The sequence below is a fragment of the Cucurbita maxima genome, unplaced genomic scaffold (genome assembly GCF_002738345.1).
Source record: "Cucurbita maxima cultivar Rimu unplaced genomic scaffold, Cmax_1.0 Cma_Scf00026, whole genome shotgun sequence".
NCBI lineage: Eukaryota > Viridiplantae > Streptophyta > Magnoliopsida > Cucurbitales > Cucurbitaceae > Cucurbita > Cucurbita maxima.
In genome coordinates, this window is record NW_019272042.1 from 2309411 (window position 1) to 2325603 (window position 16193).

Below are 16193 nucleotides of genomic sequence, written 5' to 3' on the forward strand. Positions count from 1 at the left end.
TTAATTTAGGGAATGGTCATGGGTTTTAATTAGATAATACACTCTCGATGAGGCCTTTAGGAGAAGCTCAAAGCAAAGTCATGAGAGCTTATGCTCAAAGTGGACAATATCATACCATTGTGGAGAGTCGAATTCGTCTAACATGGTATCAGAATTATGCCCTAAATTTAATCATGCCAATAGATTGACAAATCTTCAAATGTCGAACAAAGTATTATGAGCCTCGAAGGCATAGTCAAAAAGTGACTAGAGAAGACCCCAAAGGAGTCGAGCCTCGATTAAGGGGAGGCATACATTGTTCGAGGAGAGGTGTTGGATGAAAGTGTCCCACATCGGTTCATTTAGGGAATGGTTATGAGTTTATAATTAAAGAATACACTCACCCATTGGTACGAGACTTTTTGGGGAAGTCCAAAGCAAAGCCATGAGAGCTTAAGCTCAAAGTGGACAATATCGTACCATTGTGAAGAGTCGTGTTCGTCTAACAAATATAAGACATGATATGAATTTATTTATTTATCATTTTAAAATTGGTTTAGACAATTGAGATTTGTCCAGAAAATTCAAGTCTACACCACAGGCAAAATGATGTCCTTCTGCAGTTATAAGAGACTCTAATCCTGAACGCATGATTCACATACCTGAACTAATCAGCACAATATTCTCCGTTCTTTTATTGAACCTTCCACCAACTGCAGCACTTTATTTAGAGAAAGGACTCATAATATAAGCCACCAGTTGTTCACTTGGTCCTTAACTATCAGCAGTAGTTTCATCATGCGAGCAGTAGAATGAATATGAATCATGAGCCAATGTCTGCAAAAAAAAATATGTCATTCTCAAATACTATGCGAAGAGAAAACCACACTATTTAAGAGAATTATTAAGATAAAACATCGACCTGTTCTTGTGAGCGGAAGTACGTGAATGGTGTGTAGTGTAAGAAGTTCGAAACCCTCGAAGTGTATATATCCGCATACCTGCAATTTTTTGGAAAGAACACCATTGCCAATATTATTATAACCTAAGATTTTATTCCTGTAAATTGAAATCTGAACAGAAGGGGAAATAGCATACTTCTCAATCTGTCGCATCAAATGGCTTTTATCCCATAGGCCTGCACGGGAGAGAAAACCCCACCTAGGAAGAACATTAAGAGTAGGTTAAATCTAAGGTCCAAAAAAGCCAACTAGGTAACGTATTGTTCTGCTATGGCGAGCATGGCTAAAACGATTACTGACAGTCGAGATGAGAACAAGAATGCAGCAGCAAGAAGACAAGTGCCAATCCTATGTTATTTTTAGTCTAAACTTGAATACAAGCCATATTGGCACTTTTCATTTTATTCAACCTTCATATTCACATGATGCTGTCTCCTTTCCTACTTCACGTTCTCTAGAAAATCTGTATTCATATTGTAATTAAGGAAATTCACGTTCTTATCTGAAAAAGGGTTTTAATAATCTTCGAGTAAGGATCAACAACTATCCCATTCCCCTTTGACAATTGGAAAAAATAAAAAATAAAAATAATCAGCACTACAATAGGAAAACAAATGAACATGGATATCCTTTTCAAAATGATAGTATATCCTTCTTCGCTGTACTTTATTATGGAGTCTTACCTTTTGTTGAATAGATCTCCATCTGCTTCTAGCATTGGAGCAATTTTCTGGTCTAATCTTTGCATGACAATGAGCAGCTTTTGCATGCTCTCAGTGAGCTCCTCATCATCCATGTTAGTCGCTGCAAGGGTCTGGCATACGCAAAATAATCAATCATCATCCATGTTAGTCGCTGCAAGGGTCTGGCATAGCCATGTTCCAACTATCCTCCCCCATTTACTCCCTACATCCTTGACCAAATATTACAAATAATAACAAAGAGATCTGTGTGCCATAGACAACATCTTCTATTGCGAAGATAAGGGTAAATCAAGCACCTCCTTGGTCATATTCCAACCACCGCTACTCAAAGCCAAACTAAGGCCAAAAGTATAAAAAGAATCTACCCAAAGTTTTCATAGAAAAGTGATATCTCCAAAGGAAATACTCCTTATATCTTCATAGGACGGTATAGAAAAACCAAAGAACAAAAGCTTACTTGAGCAGGACGACCTTGACTACGCCTTTGCAAAGCAAGCCGAAGTTGATTGAACAGATCCCCCACAACTTCCTTTTGATTTATAAGCTCAATGAGAGATGCTCGATGACCACGACTACTAATCAAAGCACTATACTGCACAATCAAATATTATAATATAAATATCAGAATTCAACAATAATCTGGCTAGAAAAGCATGAACAGGAAAATCATTGATTGATCCAGAAGTGATTTGGACCAAAACTTTGAACTTCCAATAAAAAGCACTACCCTAAATAACTTATTAAATAAGAACCCAATTCCGGTTAGAATTCTACTTATTTTTAATGAGTTATAAATGACACTTATGCCTATTATCTTCCATTTCTTCCATCATTTTTCAAGATGAGAAAGATGCTAAAGTTTTGGAAGCTCTATTCTTCCGGTTTATTCTCAGTTCAATATTTAAGCTCTGTTCATATTTCTGCATCATTGCAACCAGACTTTATATAAACATTTTGGAAGTTGAATATAAAAGCCCTAAGAAAAGCAGCATACTTACGTAGCCATTATTCTACAAGGGAAAAACATTTCATAGAATAATGGCTTTTACTACAATTTTTGGTTTTAGGGAATGAAGTTTCACAACCATTTTTAGAAACTTCTCGGTACTTTATTTTGATGATATATGGGTTTATAGCACTAATCTTGAAGAACATGCCACACATTTTTGCGTACCTTAGAACTAATTCTCTATATATTAACTTCTAAAAAATATATTTTTCATGGTACCTAGGCTTATTTTTCAAGAATTTGTTAGTAATGAATTGTTTTTCATGGTATCGAGGTCTATTTTTCAAGGATTTGTTATTAATAGACTTGACAATGAAGTCGATCACTTAAAAACAAAAGTTATTGCCGATTAGCCCACCATTAATAATGTTAAGTCACATGTATATAGATTTAGTTTTCAAGGATTTGTTATTAATGAAGATAGCAACTAAGTAGATCACATAAAAACAGAAACTATTGCTGATTAGCTCACCGCTTAAAATGTTAAAAGAAACCTGTTCAGCGGTGGCTAAATTCTTTTTCATTGAAGGTTTATAACAAATTTTAACACCATAGCGAGCCCAATAATTGAATGCCCTAGAAAAAGAAGATTTAAATTGGGAAAAGCTTGACAAAAGAGCTTCCATGTTTAAAATAAATTAGCCACATCACCATTGCTTAGTTTTGAGAAATTATTTTTGGTTGTGATAGATATATTGGGAACATGAATTAGGGTGTTTAAAGTCGAGATAATAAGTGGTGAAGACGCTAATTTAAAATCAAGATATATAAGGAAAAGGACCTAGGATCTTTCAACTCTTGAGTGGTGTAGCCTTCTACCTTCCAAGGTCAAATGAGAGTCCTCTAGACAAATGTGGTGACAACGCTTCTATGTAAACTGTGGTTTGAAAAAGAAACAAGAGAACTTTTCAAGGGAAGGAGGCTAGCTAAAATGTCTTTTGAGATCGTTGGAATCCAAGCTTTTACTTGGTTCTCCCTATCGAAATGTTTTTGTAATTTATACTTTTTCTGTTATTTATGCCAACCTAGAAGCTTTTCTGCAATCCTCTTGGCTTGGTGAGGATAATCCATCTCCATCTTTTTTGCACTCCTTTGGTAATGCAAGTATTAGTTTCTTATATGTTGAATTTCCTTTTTACATTCTTTGTAATATTGATGGTGTATATATTCCTAATTTATATTAGTAATATTCCTTTTCTTATAGGTTGATGGTCTTTCTTCTACATAAGATGACCTTGTATTGTTTTAGATATGTAAGAAGAAATACAATAACATTATTCTTCTTTCCTGAATTCAAGTTGGTATCAGAGCCACAAAATTATCAATCTCCAACGGTCTCTAGAAACTCTAGCCACACTCTAAAACCCCAGCCACCACTACCCATTGTTGGAACCCAAGTGGCCACTCACCTCTAACAAGTCTTTTTGGTAGCAAGCACTAGATCATCATACAGCACTTAAGATATATGAATTAATAAGATACTTGAAGAATTAAAATTGTCTAAACAAACGCCCATATGGGTCTATTGTGATAACAAGGTTGCCGTCGCCATAATTCATAATCCAGGCCTACTTGATAGGACAAAGCATATTAAAGTTGACAAACATTTCATAAAAGAGAAAATTGATGCAAGTGTTATATGCATACCTTATCTTTCGACGATAGATCAAACAATTGATTTGTTAGCTAAAAGTCTTTAAAAAGACAATTTGATAAACTTATCAAATTGAAGGGAGTGTAGGATCTCATGTTATATCTTTTCTAATATTGATTGTATATTATGCATATATTCCTTATTAATATTTGTAATGTTCCTTTCTTTACTGGCTGATGGTCATTTTTCTCTATAAGAGGATCTTGTATTTGTTTTAGATGCTTAAGAAGAAATACGATATTATTATTATTCTTCCCTAAATTCAAGTTTGCGTAAAGAAGATGGAAAAGAACAGTTTAGAGAGTATTTAATAGTTTTCAGCACATACCTCTTCTTCCAATTCTCGTAGAATTAATGCTGTTCTCCAGCGCAGGTGTACTTTAGATTGGCTTACATCGGTATAAATGTGATCACCTACATATAATATCTCATCGCCATGAATGTTTAAAGAGTTCTCAATCATTTGTGCGCTACCACCAGAGTACAAGCCCCCTGCATATAAAGCTGATCAATTAAACACCGGTATTAAAGCATAAGCAAGAACACACCATAAAGACGTTTACATAACCTGGCAATTAAAATTACTAACTTTTTCATTATAGTAGTGAAAAGTTACAAAGTGCAAAACGCCTTTCTTAAGAGTTTGGTAACAATCCCTAAAATAAGAAATAAGCCCGATATCCTAGAAAGTTTTAAAAAAATTATAGCATAGAAGGGTCTCCCTTCAATGTTTTGGTAGAGCAAAAATGAACAGTACAGAGAATTATACTCCTTGATGAATTATTAAGGGTTCCATGAGTTTTCTGTTCACATTTTTCTTGCCTTGGGTTTTTTTGCAAACGGAGTTCGATGATGTATCTTCCCTTTTGTCCATCTCTTGCACCCTTATAACAGTCCAAGCCCACCGCTAGTAGATATTATCCACTTTGGCTCATTACCTATCGCTGTCAGCCTCACGGTTTTAAAACGCGTCTATTAGGGAGAGGTTTCCACACCCTTATAAGGAATGTTTCGTTCCACTCTCCAACCGATGTGGGATCAATCAACTCTCCTTGGGGGCCCACATCCTTGCTGGCACACCGCCAGGTGCCCTGCCTCTAGATACCATTTGTAACAACTCAAGCCCACCGCTAACAGATATTGTTCGCTTTGGCCCGTTACGTATCGTCGTCAGCCTCAGTCTTAAAATGCGTCTGCTAGAGAGAGGTTTTCACACCCTTATAAGGACTGTTTTGTTCCCCTCTCTAACCGATGTGGAATCTAACAATAAAAAATTTGGACCATTTCTCGATTTGTGCGTGTCATCCTTATGCAGGGGGGCCATACTAATCTTCTCTGTATCGTTCCAATTTTGTCGAATGTCCCCGATTTATTCTATAGGTTGTACAACTGTGTCCTTGAGTTCTAAGGATACAAGAACCATAATTGGGTGGATGAACCATTGCCATGTGTCTAGAGCATGATTAACAGTTCAACGATCCTTCGAATCTGAGGCGATAGATGATCGCTCTCGGCAAGGCTTGTCCTGGCTGGGATGGTCGCATGGCAGTCTAACAGATTAACCAAAATTTTTTATTGTTAGATCTCACATCGGTTGGAGAGGGAAACGAAGCATTCCTTATAAGGGTGTGAAAACATCTCCCTAGCAGATGCGTTTTAAGGCCGTGAGGTTAACAACGATACATAATGAGCCCAAGCGGACAATATTTTTTAACAGTGGGCTTAAGTTGTTACAAATAGTATCAGAGCCAGACACCAGGTGGTGTGCCAGGGAGGACGTGGGCCTCCAAGGAGGGCAGATTGTGAGATCCCACATCGGTTGGAGAGTGGAACGAAACATTCCTTATAAGAGTGTGAAAATCTCTCCCTAAAATACGCGTATTAAAATCATGAGGTTGACAGTGATACGTAACGAGCTCAAGCAGACAATATCTGCTAGCGGTGGGCTTGGGCTGTTATAAATAGTATCAGAGTTAGACACTGGGTGGTGTGCCAGCAAGGACGTTGGCCCCCAAGGGGATGGATTGTTAGATCCTACATTGGTTGGAGAGGGGAACGAAGCATTCCTTATAAGGGTGTGGAAACCTCTCCCTAGCAGACGTGTTTTAAAACCGTGAGTATGACGGCGATATGTAACGAGCTAAAGTAGACAATATCTGCTAGCGGTGGGCTTGGACTGTTATGAATGGTATTAGAGCCAAACACCAGGCAGTGTGCCAGTGTGGTCGCTGGCCACCAAGGGGGGTGGATTGTTAGATCCCACATCGGTTAGAGATGGGAACGAAGCATTCCTTATAAGGGTGTGGAAATCTCTTCTTAGCGTATGTTTTAAAATCGTGAGGCTAACAGCGATATGTAATGGCATAGCGGATAATATCTGTTAGCAGTTGACTTGGGATGTTACACCCTTGGTTCGTTCCTCTAGTTTTTCCTTCCCTTGCTTATCCACTTAGCTTAGCGTTTTCCAACATCAATCCTCACAAATCATTTGTAATTTTTCTACAATTTCTTAGGATTGGGTAATTCTACCATAGGAAGGATGTCGAATTGAAAGTCGAGAGCAACCACATGAAGCAGGTTGGGGTTGGTTCCTTGCTCACCCACATCCAAGTTCTTGGATACAACCAGAGGCAGAGGTTCAAGATTTGCTCTAATACCAAATCTTGTAGAGAAAAAGCCTAATGGCATTAATTAATTCTCAAATCAAAAGTGTATAAGAGGGCAGTCACATGTAGGCTAGGCTTAATGGATAATTGGCTAAAATTACATAGGTTATTTGAATTAACCTATGGTTACTAATCCCATCCTAAGAAACTAAAACATAGTACAGAACACTAAGAGGCAAGACTAGCCATATTGAAGTGAAGCGTGGTATTACTTGAGTCATTCTCCAAAAGCATTCTAAATTAAAATGCTGTTTTCTGCAGCCTTTTGATGTACCAAAACTAAGAGTTAATGAAGATCAAAAGACAACAAATTCAGCCTCCTCCAAAAATACTGCTAGACTCAATCATCTGAGATCCCAAAGATACATTCCAACATCCAAAAACAAAAGAATTAGTCATTAGTAGAAAACACCCTGTAAAGTAGTTCCATTTTGGAAAAGAAAGAAACCTCTATAAACCCCCACAGCCTAGAAATTTTATCGAATGGTATCTCAACCAATCAAGTATCTTGCTTTCTGAACGAAAATCAAAAGATTCAAACCATAAATGCTAAACACCCTACAACACCAAAGGAGAAGAATGAAGGCCAAATTTCCAACTCCCTTTTGGTAGAAAAGTACCATTGTTTCATTTCATACCCCCATTATTCAAGCCACCTTCAACTAAAGATTAAGAAACTAAGATCCAGTTAATTCAATGCTTCAACTTTTCCAACATCATTGCCCTTCTGGAGAAAATTTCACACTCCTTTCTCAATTTGAATGTTAAAACTAAGAAGTGTTCCAGAAGTCAGAGTTGGCAAGAAAACCATCTTTAAATGAAACCAAAAATCAATCCAAGAATCCATATATAAAAGCTGATCAATCCCAATTCAAGGCAATACCGAGAAGAATGTCATTGAAGCATAAAAACCAGAACCTTATTGAGCCTTGAAATCCATATCTCTCGTTTGGAACGATTTCTAAAAGAGTGAAGGTTTTCTTGTGGATTTCTCATTTGACAGGATGAATACTTGTGCAGAATTCAAAGAATACATAGCTTTCCCCAAGTTTCGTGTGTCCTTTGCAAAGGTAGTGAGGAAACATTGATGCATCTTTTGTTTTTCTGTCTATTTGCGACTGGTTGTTGGGAAAGATTGGTTAGTCTATTTAGCCTCCGGTGATGCTGGCATGGCAAAGTTTTGGATGCACTCCTCCAACTCATCAGTGGAACTTCTTTTTAAGGATCAAGCCAAGATCTTTTGGTCCAATTAATTCATTAATCTATCCAAAAACTTAAAGCTTATGGGTTGCAAAAATTTATTACATCAATAACTTAACACTCTCCCTAACTTGTGTAATAAAAAATTTAAGGTCCAACAAGTGAAAACGAGAAAGTGGCATTATAGGAATTTGAACACAGGACCTCCTACTCTAATACCATGTTAAATCATTAATCAACCCAAAATTTTAAGTTGTTGGATTACTGTAAATTCAATTATACCAATACTTCAACAAGTCCAAAATGTTGTTGCAACTCCTTTGGAGGGGCTTCGGTTCGAGAGGAATTCTAGGGTCTATCATAATCAAGAATCCAATGCGGAGGTATGGGTTCGGTAATTATAGCCCAAGTCAAATTTCATCCATTGGCCTCTGTTTTTTGTAACTCTTTTGAATTGTCGGTGGGGATATCTTATCTCCCCTTCTTTTGCCTATGATGGACGTACAGTTTTTTATAAAATCAAAATTAAAATCGTATATATTAAAAAAACTGGAAAAAAGGTGTAGGATAGGGACTAAAGCACATTAATTACCTGTAACAGCCTTGAAGCATGGGCGCATGAGACCCTCACCAGTCACCACCTCGTACAATGGATGAGACGTTTGGAAAAATTCTGGCTTTCTTGCCGAGACTATTACCTATAAGTAAATCGTCAGCTTTTTTTTCCTTTAACAAAAAGGAAACAAAAAAATCATTCCTAAAATGAAGAATTACAACAGGAGATATGAGTATCTTTCATTGGAAGAACACAACTAGTCCAACAAAAACCAAAATTCATAATAACACAAAATCCATTTTGAAACCCATAAAAGATTTCTTCCTAGACCTAATTTTTCTATACGAAAAATAAATTTTTCATTCAGATATTAAAAAAGAAATCAGTTCCAGGGTACTAATTCTCAAAGGGAGTGAAAAGAACAAGCAACACAATCAATAAAGTGAAATTCCTCAAGAATTACAAAAGCCAAAATAAAGAAGTGAAGAACAAAGTACCGAAAAAGAAACAAAATTATCCAAGAAGTAGAACTACAAAGACCCAAGAGCCACTAAAGCTATCCATCGAACAACAAAAACAGCACCTAACCCACTATCCCAGAGGGCAAAACTCCCATATAGAGAGCCAGGAAGATTCTAGAAATAGAGACTACTCCAACAACCTGTACATAATTACAACCAAATACCAAGGAAGACATTGCAGAAGAGCTTGATAAAAAAAAACAAGTGTACGGCAATACTTTAGAGAAGCAAGAATGGGAGATCACCCTCATGTCTCAAACAAACTATCAAGAGCACCAAAAAATATTAAAATACGGACAAATGAACTAAAACTCAACTTACAATATCAAATAGATCTCGCCATCCCATATCATTTGGAAGAAATCTATTAAAAGAATGCTGCATCATTTTATCCGTGTAATGATAATCTGAGTTGGTAATAAGCAAAAGCTTTTTTCCAGCCTGTTGCATAACATTTTCTCAAGCAATGAATACGAAATCATGACAGCCAATATAATAACCAATTATCACTTAAGGGTTATACCTCTTTTTGATCCAGTAGAGTCAATGGTAGTACAGGATCAGGCTCGACAAATAATTCTGGATTAGACATTATCTCACTCTGTGAATTTCATGAATCAGTATATGGTAATGAAATGTAACCAGCAACAATTAAAACATTTGGTTCAACGGGTATACCTTAAGCTGACCCTCGACGTGTGCCCTGAATAGTGCTTTCCCAACAGCCTGTGACCCAAGATTAAACTTAAAATCTGCACGAACTATAACATTGAGTTTTGTGAAAGATGTAGTGTAGAAGCATTATACCTTGTAAAGTCCTTTATAATCAAGTGGACCAACTGCTGCTTCTATGGCTCCATCGTCCAATCTGTCTACCATCTGAGAGAACTCACATCACTTAATGAAGAGAAATACATTTAATATACAAATGGAGCAACAACTTGATATTAAGCCTGCATCTGTACATAAAAAAAGAACTTCATTGAACAAAACCATGCATAAGAAGACAAACATCCAAAGGAGACCACAGAATAATAAATACTCTCCAATTAGCATTTATTAAAAAGGGAAATAAATTTCTAAAACAATAAGAAAAAAGAAAAAACAGAGAAAGTTAAAGAACTACTTCTAGCGCCTGTAGTTTTTTTTAGTAGGAAACATTACCTAGGCAGGAGAGCCTGCCGTGTCCCAGTGATAGGTAGTTCCAACTTAAGAGAATGGCAGAAAATTAGAGTTTTAGAGGAGAAAACTTTTCTCTTACTGTATTATTTTGTAGGGATTATTGATTACATTCATAGTTAAGTTGTGGTGGGCAAGGCCACACATGGGGTAGGAAGTATTTATAGGCATATACTCTTCCAATCCAGTTACTTATTGGCTAGGAAGTATTTATAGGCATATTACTCTTCCAATCCAGTTACTTAAGAAGGGATGTGAACAATTAGAGAGTTCGTTATGCATAGGAGAAGGAGGATGGGTACGGGTAGTTATGGGGGTGGAAGAAGTGTATAAGATACAGCAAGAGTTGGAAGAGGAGTGGTTATCATTTTGTGATTAACTTTTTTCTCTATTAACTAGTACTAAATAACTTTCAACTGCCTATCAAGATAGTTCTTGGAAAGATGCTTAGAATTTGGGCTATCAATTCAAATTTATTATATATTAATCCTTTATTTTTATCACCAAAGTTTGGAGTTCTCTTTGGTAAATGTTGCGAGTGTTGTACTTCCCCTTTGATTAGGCCCTTTCTTTTTGTGGGCCTACCTTTGCTTTGGACGTAGTTGAACTAGAGAGCACTTATATAATATTGTTGTTGCATAAGGCTGGCAGTTCTACCCTTCATCTGTACAAATTTATTGTCTACACAAAACCATGATTTGTAGATTTCACCCTCGGCAATGCAAAAGAAATCTTAATCCTTTAGGAACCCTAAGCAAAGCAACTGAATTGTAACAAAGAGCAAGAAGTTAAATCTCTAACAAGAGCAATGTTAAATAATAGAGTGAATCATAATACCCACCTGCATATAAGCAACAGCCTCTGATACAGAAAATAGTGTATTGAGGAACTCCCATCGATTCTCCTTACGCAGATCCACCAATTCCCTCCCATAAATCTCACTATGCACAGACCATTAGTATCAATAGAAAACTTACCTATCGCTTTTTTTTTTTTTTGCAATTTGTAATATAGTCTATATTAACAAAAACATAGCAAGGCTAGTCTACCAAACTCAATCCTATGGGATAATTTGAGCATACGGTAGGAGAAGCATGAACAAAAGGTTAATATAATGAGACATGCACACAGTAACAAACGTTCTTTAAGGGGCGGTCTTAGTGGGAAGGGCTTGGTGTGTTTAGAAGAGACATCCCCCAAAGCCTTGGTTACCAAGCACCAGGTAGAAAATTTAATGGGTTTAGAACTTTTGTTCTCTCTTAGAGTGGTAGGTCATGAGTATAATACAAGGAGTGCGGCCATTAACACCCTGTTTAGAAGAAAAATGCACATAGTAATGCATAGGTTCTGGAAAGGAAGAATACGTATTTTGATATGAGCAAGTCAGGTTTTCCACAATATATATTGAGCCATTATTCTATATTGTAACATAGTTATCATTCCCGAGCCAAGATTTTCGTTTTAAACTATTGACATTTGCATGTAAAATACAATATGGGAAGACACCAATTATAAGTTGGTGAAGCAAATTACCTATTTCTAAAAAAATGCAACATCAGAGAACAAAAGACTTCCAATAAAACCTTAATACAAATAGAAATTTTTAAACTATCGAAAAGCTGTGCAATTCAAAGTATTTCTTGAAGTCCATCATAAGATCCAGGAAATTATATAATTGCGATGATATGAAGTACACACTGGAATACATGCGTAAATGTATTTTATATTATCTGAGAGGCAAAAGATGTAGTTTAAGCATGCAAAAAGGTAAAGCTAGCATCTTATTACAATTTAAGGGACTGAATGCATGCCTTTCATCAAACTAATAGTTATCTTGCACAATAGGAGTTCAGAACAAAGTTATACTTAAACATATACCTTACATCTTGAGTAGACAGCATGTTTGTTCCATGCATTGCTCTTTTTATATAACCAAAACGATCAGCCTTTACCAAGTTACCTCTCTCTTTGTCTATGACAAGGCCTCTAATAACCTATTAAATATCAAAGTGGCAGATGCAGAAACAAAGGAAACACAAGATATAAGGATCAGAAACAAAGTCCACGACAACAGTTCTTAAGCTAGCTCAAAAAGTATTACCAAGTCTGGGTCAAAAGCAAGTCCATCGACAGGGAAACCCATGTTCCTTAAGTTTTCCATACAGTAGTCGTACGCTCTTCCCTCCCAAGCCTGAAGGAGAACAAGTTATTTTTCCAAAAATAATTAAAGGATGGACGGTCATTAATGTGAAAGGCAAGGAGCGGCTAATGAAAGAGTTAAGTTAGTATGCAATATTTCAGGGTCTTAATGTCATTGACCATTCTTCTTATAGGAAAGAGATCACTAGCTATAAAACTTCCCTAATCCTTTTCTCATGCTTACGGGGTGCAAAAATATTAGAGACAATTACCATGACATTATAATGCATCAATGTGTAGTCCATGTCATATCCAATGACACTGATCGATCGAAGATTCAATGTTCGGCTACAAAATATACCCTGTGGTGAATTTCTTGATGAAGGACTCTGCAAATTAACATTTATGAGTGGAGAAAATAAGGCGTTGATGTTTGTCTAGCAATTTTTTAAAATTACAATAAAGAAAGATGAAGGGAAGGACAAAATAAACCATTTGGAAATAAAGAATAAAAAAACATAAAGTTCATTAATATTCTTAAAACATAGTACAATAGCCTATGTAAAGGTTAACATTCTCGAGGAACCAGTCATTTTTTCCCTGCATACAACGAATTATAGAGCCCATGGAAACAAAAAATTGAAGATTGATAGCGCTATGCATTCATTAAAGATGAAAAATCCAATATTTCGTGCCTACCAAAACCATGCCTCGCTCTTTTTGAAGGAAGCGGCTGAATGAACTGTCTTTCCCTTGTATGAATTAGGATAAACCAGCACAAAAATAAAGCATTTAAGGAATTACCGATGAATAATCAACAATCTCCAAAAAGGGAACCCACGGGACCTAGTATGGAACATATAAAGCATTAAAAACATATGATTATCATGCTTCAATCAGGTTGTTCTATTCCGCCCTTCTAGCCGAGCACATACAGTGGAGCAGTAGAGAGTCAAGTTAAATTCAATCCTCAAAGCCCAGCATACTGAAACTTCAGAAATGCAGAAAAGCATGATGGAACTATGTTGCTTCACCACTAACCGGGATTCCCAAATCACTAAGGAGATCCTCGGCTTCCTGTGCCTCTAATCTCGCAACTTCCTCAATTGGACCTTCTAACGTCTCTTCACCATCTGCGCCTACATGAGAAAGGAAAACGCCACTTACACAAAAATAACCACACTGAACCTCACAGAATTTGTCACCAATGGATGATACATGGACTGACTGTAAGTACATAATGAAAGATACTGAAATTAAGTTCTTCAAATTCTTGTTAACTATTGGTCGAATCAACGGCGCAATACAAGAACCAAGTAGACTACGCAATCAGTTTGAAGAAACACAAACTAATAAGACAAAAAATGACATTTCAATTGATCAAAGAGAGTTACCAAAAGCCTCAAGATGCTCGAGTTTGAGATTCATATCTCCTTTAGTGCTCTGTCCGAGATAATCAACTCCAGACTTCGCCGACGACGTCACAGAAAATACATCACCTCCAACACCTACTGATTTGGAGTCCATGGCGCACAAACACAGCGTCATTTTCCGAGCTGTGAGTGAAGTCAGTTGCGGTTTGCTTGTACAACCAAGTAACGCGACTCTTGTGAGCACAGGGTTCCCCAGATATGCGGCCGCTGCCATTGTTGAAGGATTTCAGCGTCCTGCAGATTCCTGAAAATTTCTGCAGAAAACAAGACTTTCCTTTCCTCTTCCCTTTCTTTCTTTAGTTTGGGCATGAAGAGATGAAGATAAAACACGTGCCGATATTGGATTGCTTAAAGACATTTTATTTTAAAATTATAAACCCATTCCTTAAATATTAAATTAGGTAAAGACTATTTATTTAAATTTTTATTTTTACTAACTAAACAAAATTCTCAAACTCACGTCACCGAGCTTGGAAACGAGTAACGAGCATATCGAGCAAAAGATCTCGGTAGTTAGATAGAAATTTTATCGAGGGCAATAATGGGGATGCACTGAATGACGAAAGCAAAGAAATAATCGAGCTAGGAAACGCTCGAGGTTTACTAAACACCTCCTTAATTAAAACTTTTAAATTGAATGTTTATTACGATAAATCAATACAGTTTAAAAGGACTGTATTCCATTTAAATTCTGGATTTTCGAACCGAGAGAGATCCCTAGCTATTTTCCTTGATTTTCTTATTAAATTATAAATCCAATTTTAAAATATTAAATTAGGTTAGTTCGGAATGTTCGACTATTTATTTAATTTTTTGTTCTTACTAACTAAATAAAATTCTCAAATTCAAGTCACTTGTTCGGAAACGAAACGCTGAGGAAAAATTTCTTCCTTGTCGAGCTAAACGAGTAACGAGCATATCGAACAATAAATCTCGATAGTTAGATAAAAAGCAAATAAATAATCGAGCTAAGAAACGCTCGAGATTTACTCTCCATTATATATATATATATATATATATATATATATAGTCATTTTTAAAAAAAAATAAAAAAAATTCCCTTGTCTCTACGTTAAACAAGTTGTATTTCTCCATTTTTTTAATTTTAATTTTAATTTTATTTTAAGCTATCTCCATCAAAATTCCACAAAATAAAATAATAAATATAAGAGAAATTTAGTCGAAAGCAATATTTGTCAAAGAAAATTGGATGATTCTTCGTGATTTTAATAGTCTGTAATACTTCATGCGTAGGGTACAAACCGAGATTCAAAATTTTGATTCAGGATCAGGTAACCCTAGCATAGCATTTCCCTATATCCCTTGCGACATGGTCACGTTACTTAATTCTCGTTTTTAAGAGTGAATACTATTCTTATAGACCGACACGGGGTTTTCAACATGCTATATCCCTTGCGACCGACACGGGGTTTTATTAGTCTATGAGGATAGTATTCACTTTGAACCTAAGCTCTCATGGTTTTGCATTGGGCTTAAAACACACTTAACTTTGAAGTTCATATGATCTAGCCACTGAAAAACAGACAGCAATAAAAAAATTGTTAAGGGAGATATTTTATGAGGTATATATAAACCGTTTTGGCTAATATATATTATAATTTTTTTAAAAGTTTTTTAGAATTTTTAAAAGTTTTTAAAAGGTTAAGGATATTATTTTAATTTTTATTAAGTTAATATATATAATTTAAAATCATTTATAAAAATATATATTTTTTAATATTTTAAAAAAACGTTAAACGGAATTAATGAAACTTTTGATAACACGATAATATTAAAAGGGTTTTAAAAAAAATTTAACATTTGTTCCAAAAAAATACGATTGAGATTAAAAAAATTTCAATTAATACCTTAAATTCATTTAAAAACTTCAAAAATAATTTTAAAAAGCATATTTAAAATTTTTAAAAGATTTAAAAATATCTTTTTATCTTTAAAAAAATAGTCATAAATTAAAAAAATAATATTAATACCTTAAAATAATTTATGAGATATAAATAGATAATCTATTTGGATAAGATTTTTTTTAATATAAAATTAAAAATTTTAGAAATTTTTAAATATAATAGACTAAGTTTAAATATATTATTAAAATTTTGGAAATATTATTTTTAAAACTAATTACAAAATTTAAAATATTATATTAATTTAGGAAAAAAAAAAAAAGAAAAAA

At 35.3% G+C, this 16193-nt stretch overlaps 1 protein-coding gene and 2 non-coding genes across 5 annotated transcripts; 1 reads left to right on the plus strand and 2 right to left on the minus strand.

The window, feature by feature from the left end:
- Positions 1 to 476: 476 nt before the first annotated feature.
- Positions 477 to 14298, minus strand: LOC111499234 (cytosolic purine 5'-nucleotidase). Of its 3 annotated transcripts, XM_023150771.1 has the most exons (17): positions 13964 to 14296; positions 13611 to 13708; positions 12842 to 12958; positions 12532 to 12621; positions 12309 to 12424; positions 11272 to 11371; positions 10059 to 10130; positions 9930 to 9977; positions 9775 to 9852; positions 9573 to 9692; positions 8767 to 8872; positions 4637 to 4800; positions 2103 to 2237; positions 1625 to 1755; positions 1078 to 1140; positions 902 to 980; positions 477 to 816 (listed from the first exon to the last, which is right to left on the minus strand). In XM_023150771.1, the coding sequence occupies exons 1-17, from the start codon at positions 14214 to 14216 to the stop codon at positions 754 to 756; spliced, it is 1833 nt and encodes a 610-aa protein (XP_023006539.1). In that variant the 5' UTR covers positions 14217 to 14296; the 3' UTR covers positions 477 to 753. The 3 variants fall into 3 exon arrangements, with proteins under 3 accessions (XP_023006539.1, XP_023006541.1, XP_023006540.1); XM_023150773.1 differs by lacking the exons at positions 13611 to 13708; positions 13964 to 14296 and adding an exon at positions 13269 to 13604; XM_023150772.1 differs by lacking the exons at positions 477 to 816; positions 902 to 980; positions 1078 to 1140 and having other exon boundaries at positions 1744 to 1806; positions 13964 to 14298.
- On the minus strand, positions 5578 to 5683 carry LOC111499421. Its single transcript, XR_002720940.1, has one exon. It is a non-coding gene; the product is annotated as a U6 spliceosomal RNA (small nuclear RNA).
- On the plus strand, positions 5654 to 5868 carry LOC111499423. Its single transcript, XR_002720942.1, has one exon. It is a non-coding gene; the product is annotated as a Plant small nucleolar RNA U3 (small nucleolar RNA).
- Positions 14299 to 16193: the final 1895 nt, after the last annotated feature.

Coding starts and splice junctions, on each gene's coding strand:
- LOC111499234 (XM_023150771.1), bottom strand. CDS start 14,216: ATGGCAGCGGCCGCATATCTGGGGAACCCTGTGCTCACAAGAGTCGCG. Junction 12,959..13,610: donor TTAGTGATTTGGGAATCCCG/GTTAGTGGTGAA, acceptor GTTAATTTGCAG/AGTCCTTCATCAAGAAATTC. Junction 10,131..11,271: donor AGGCTGTTGCTTATATGCAG/GTGGGTATTATG, acceptor GAGTTCTCTCAG/ATGGTAGACAGATTGGACGA.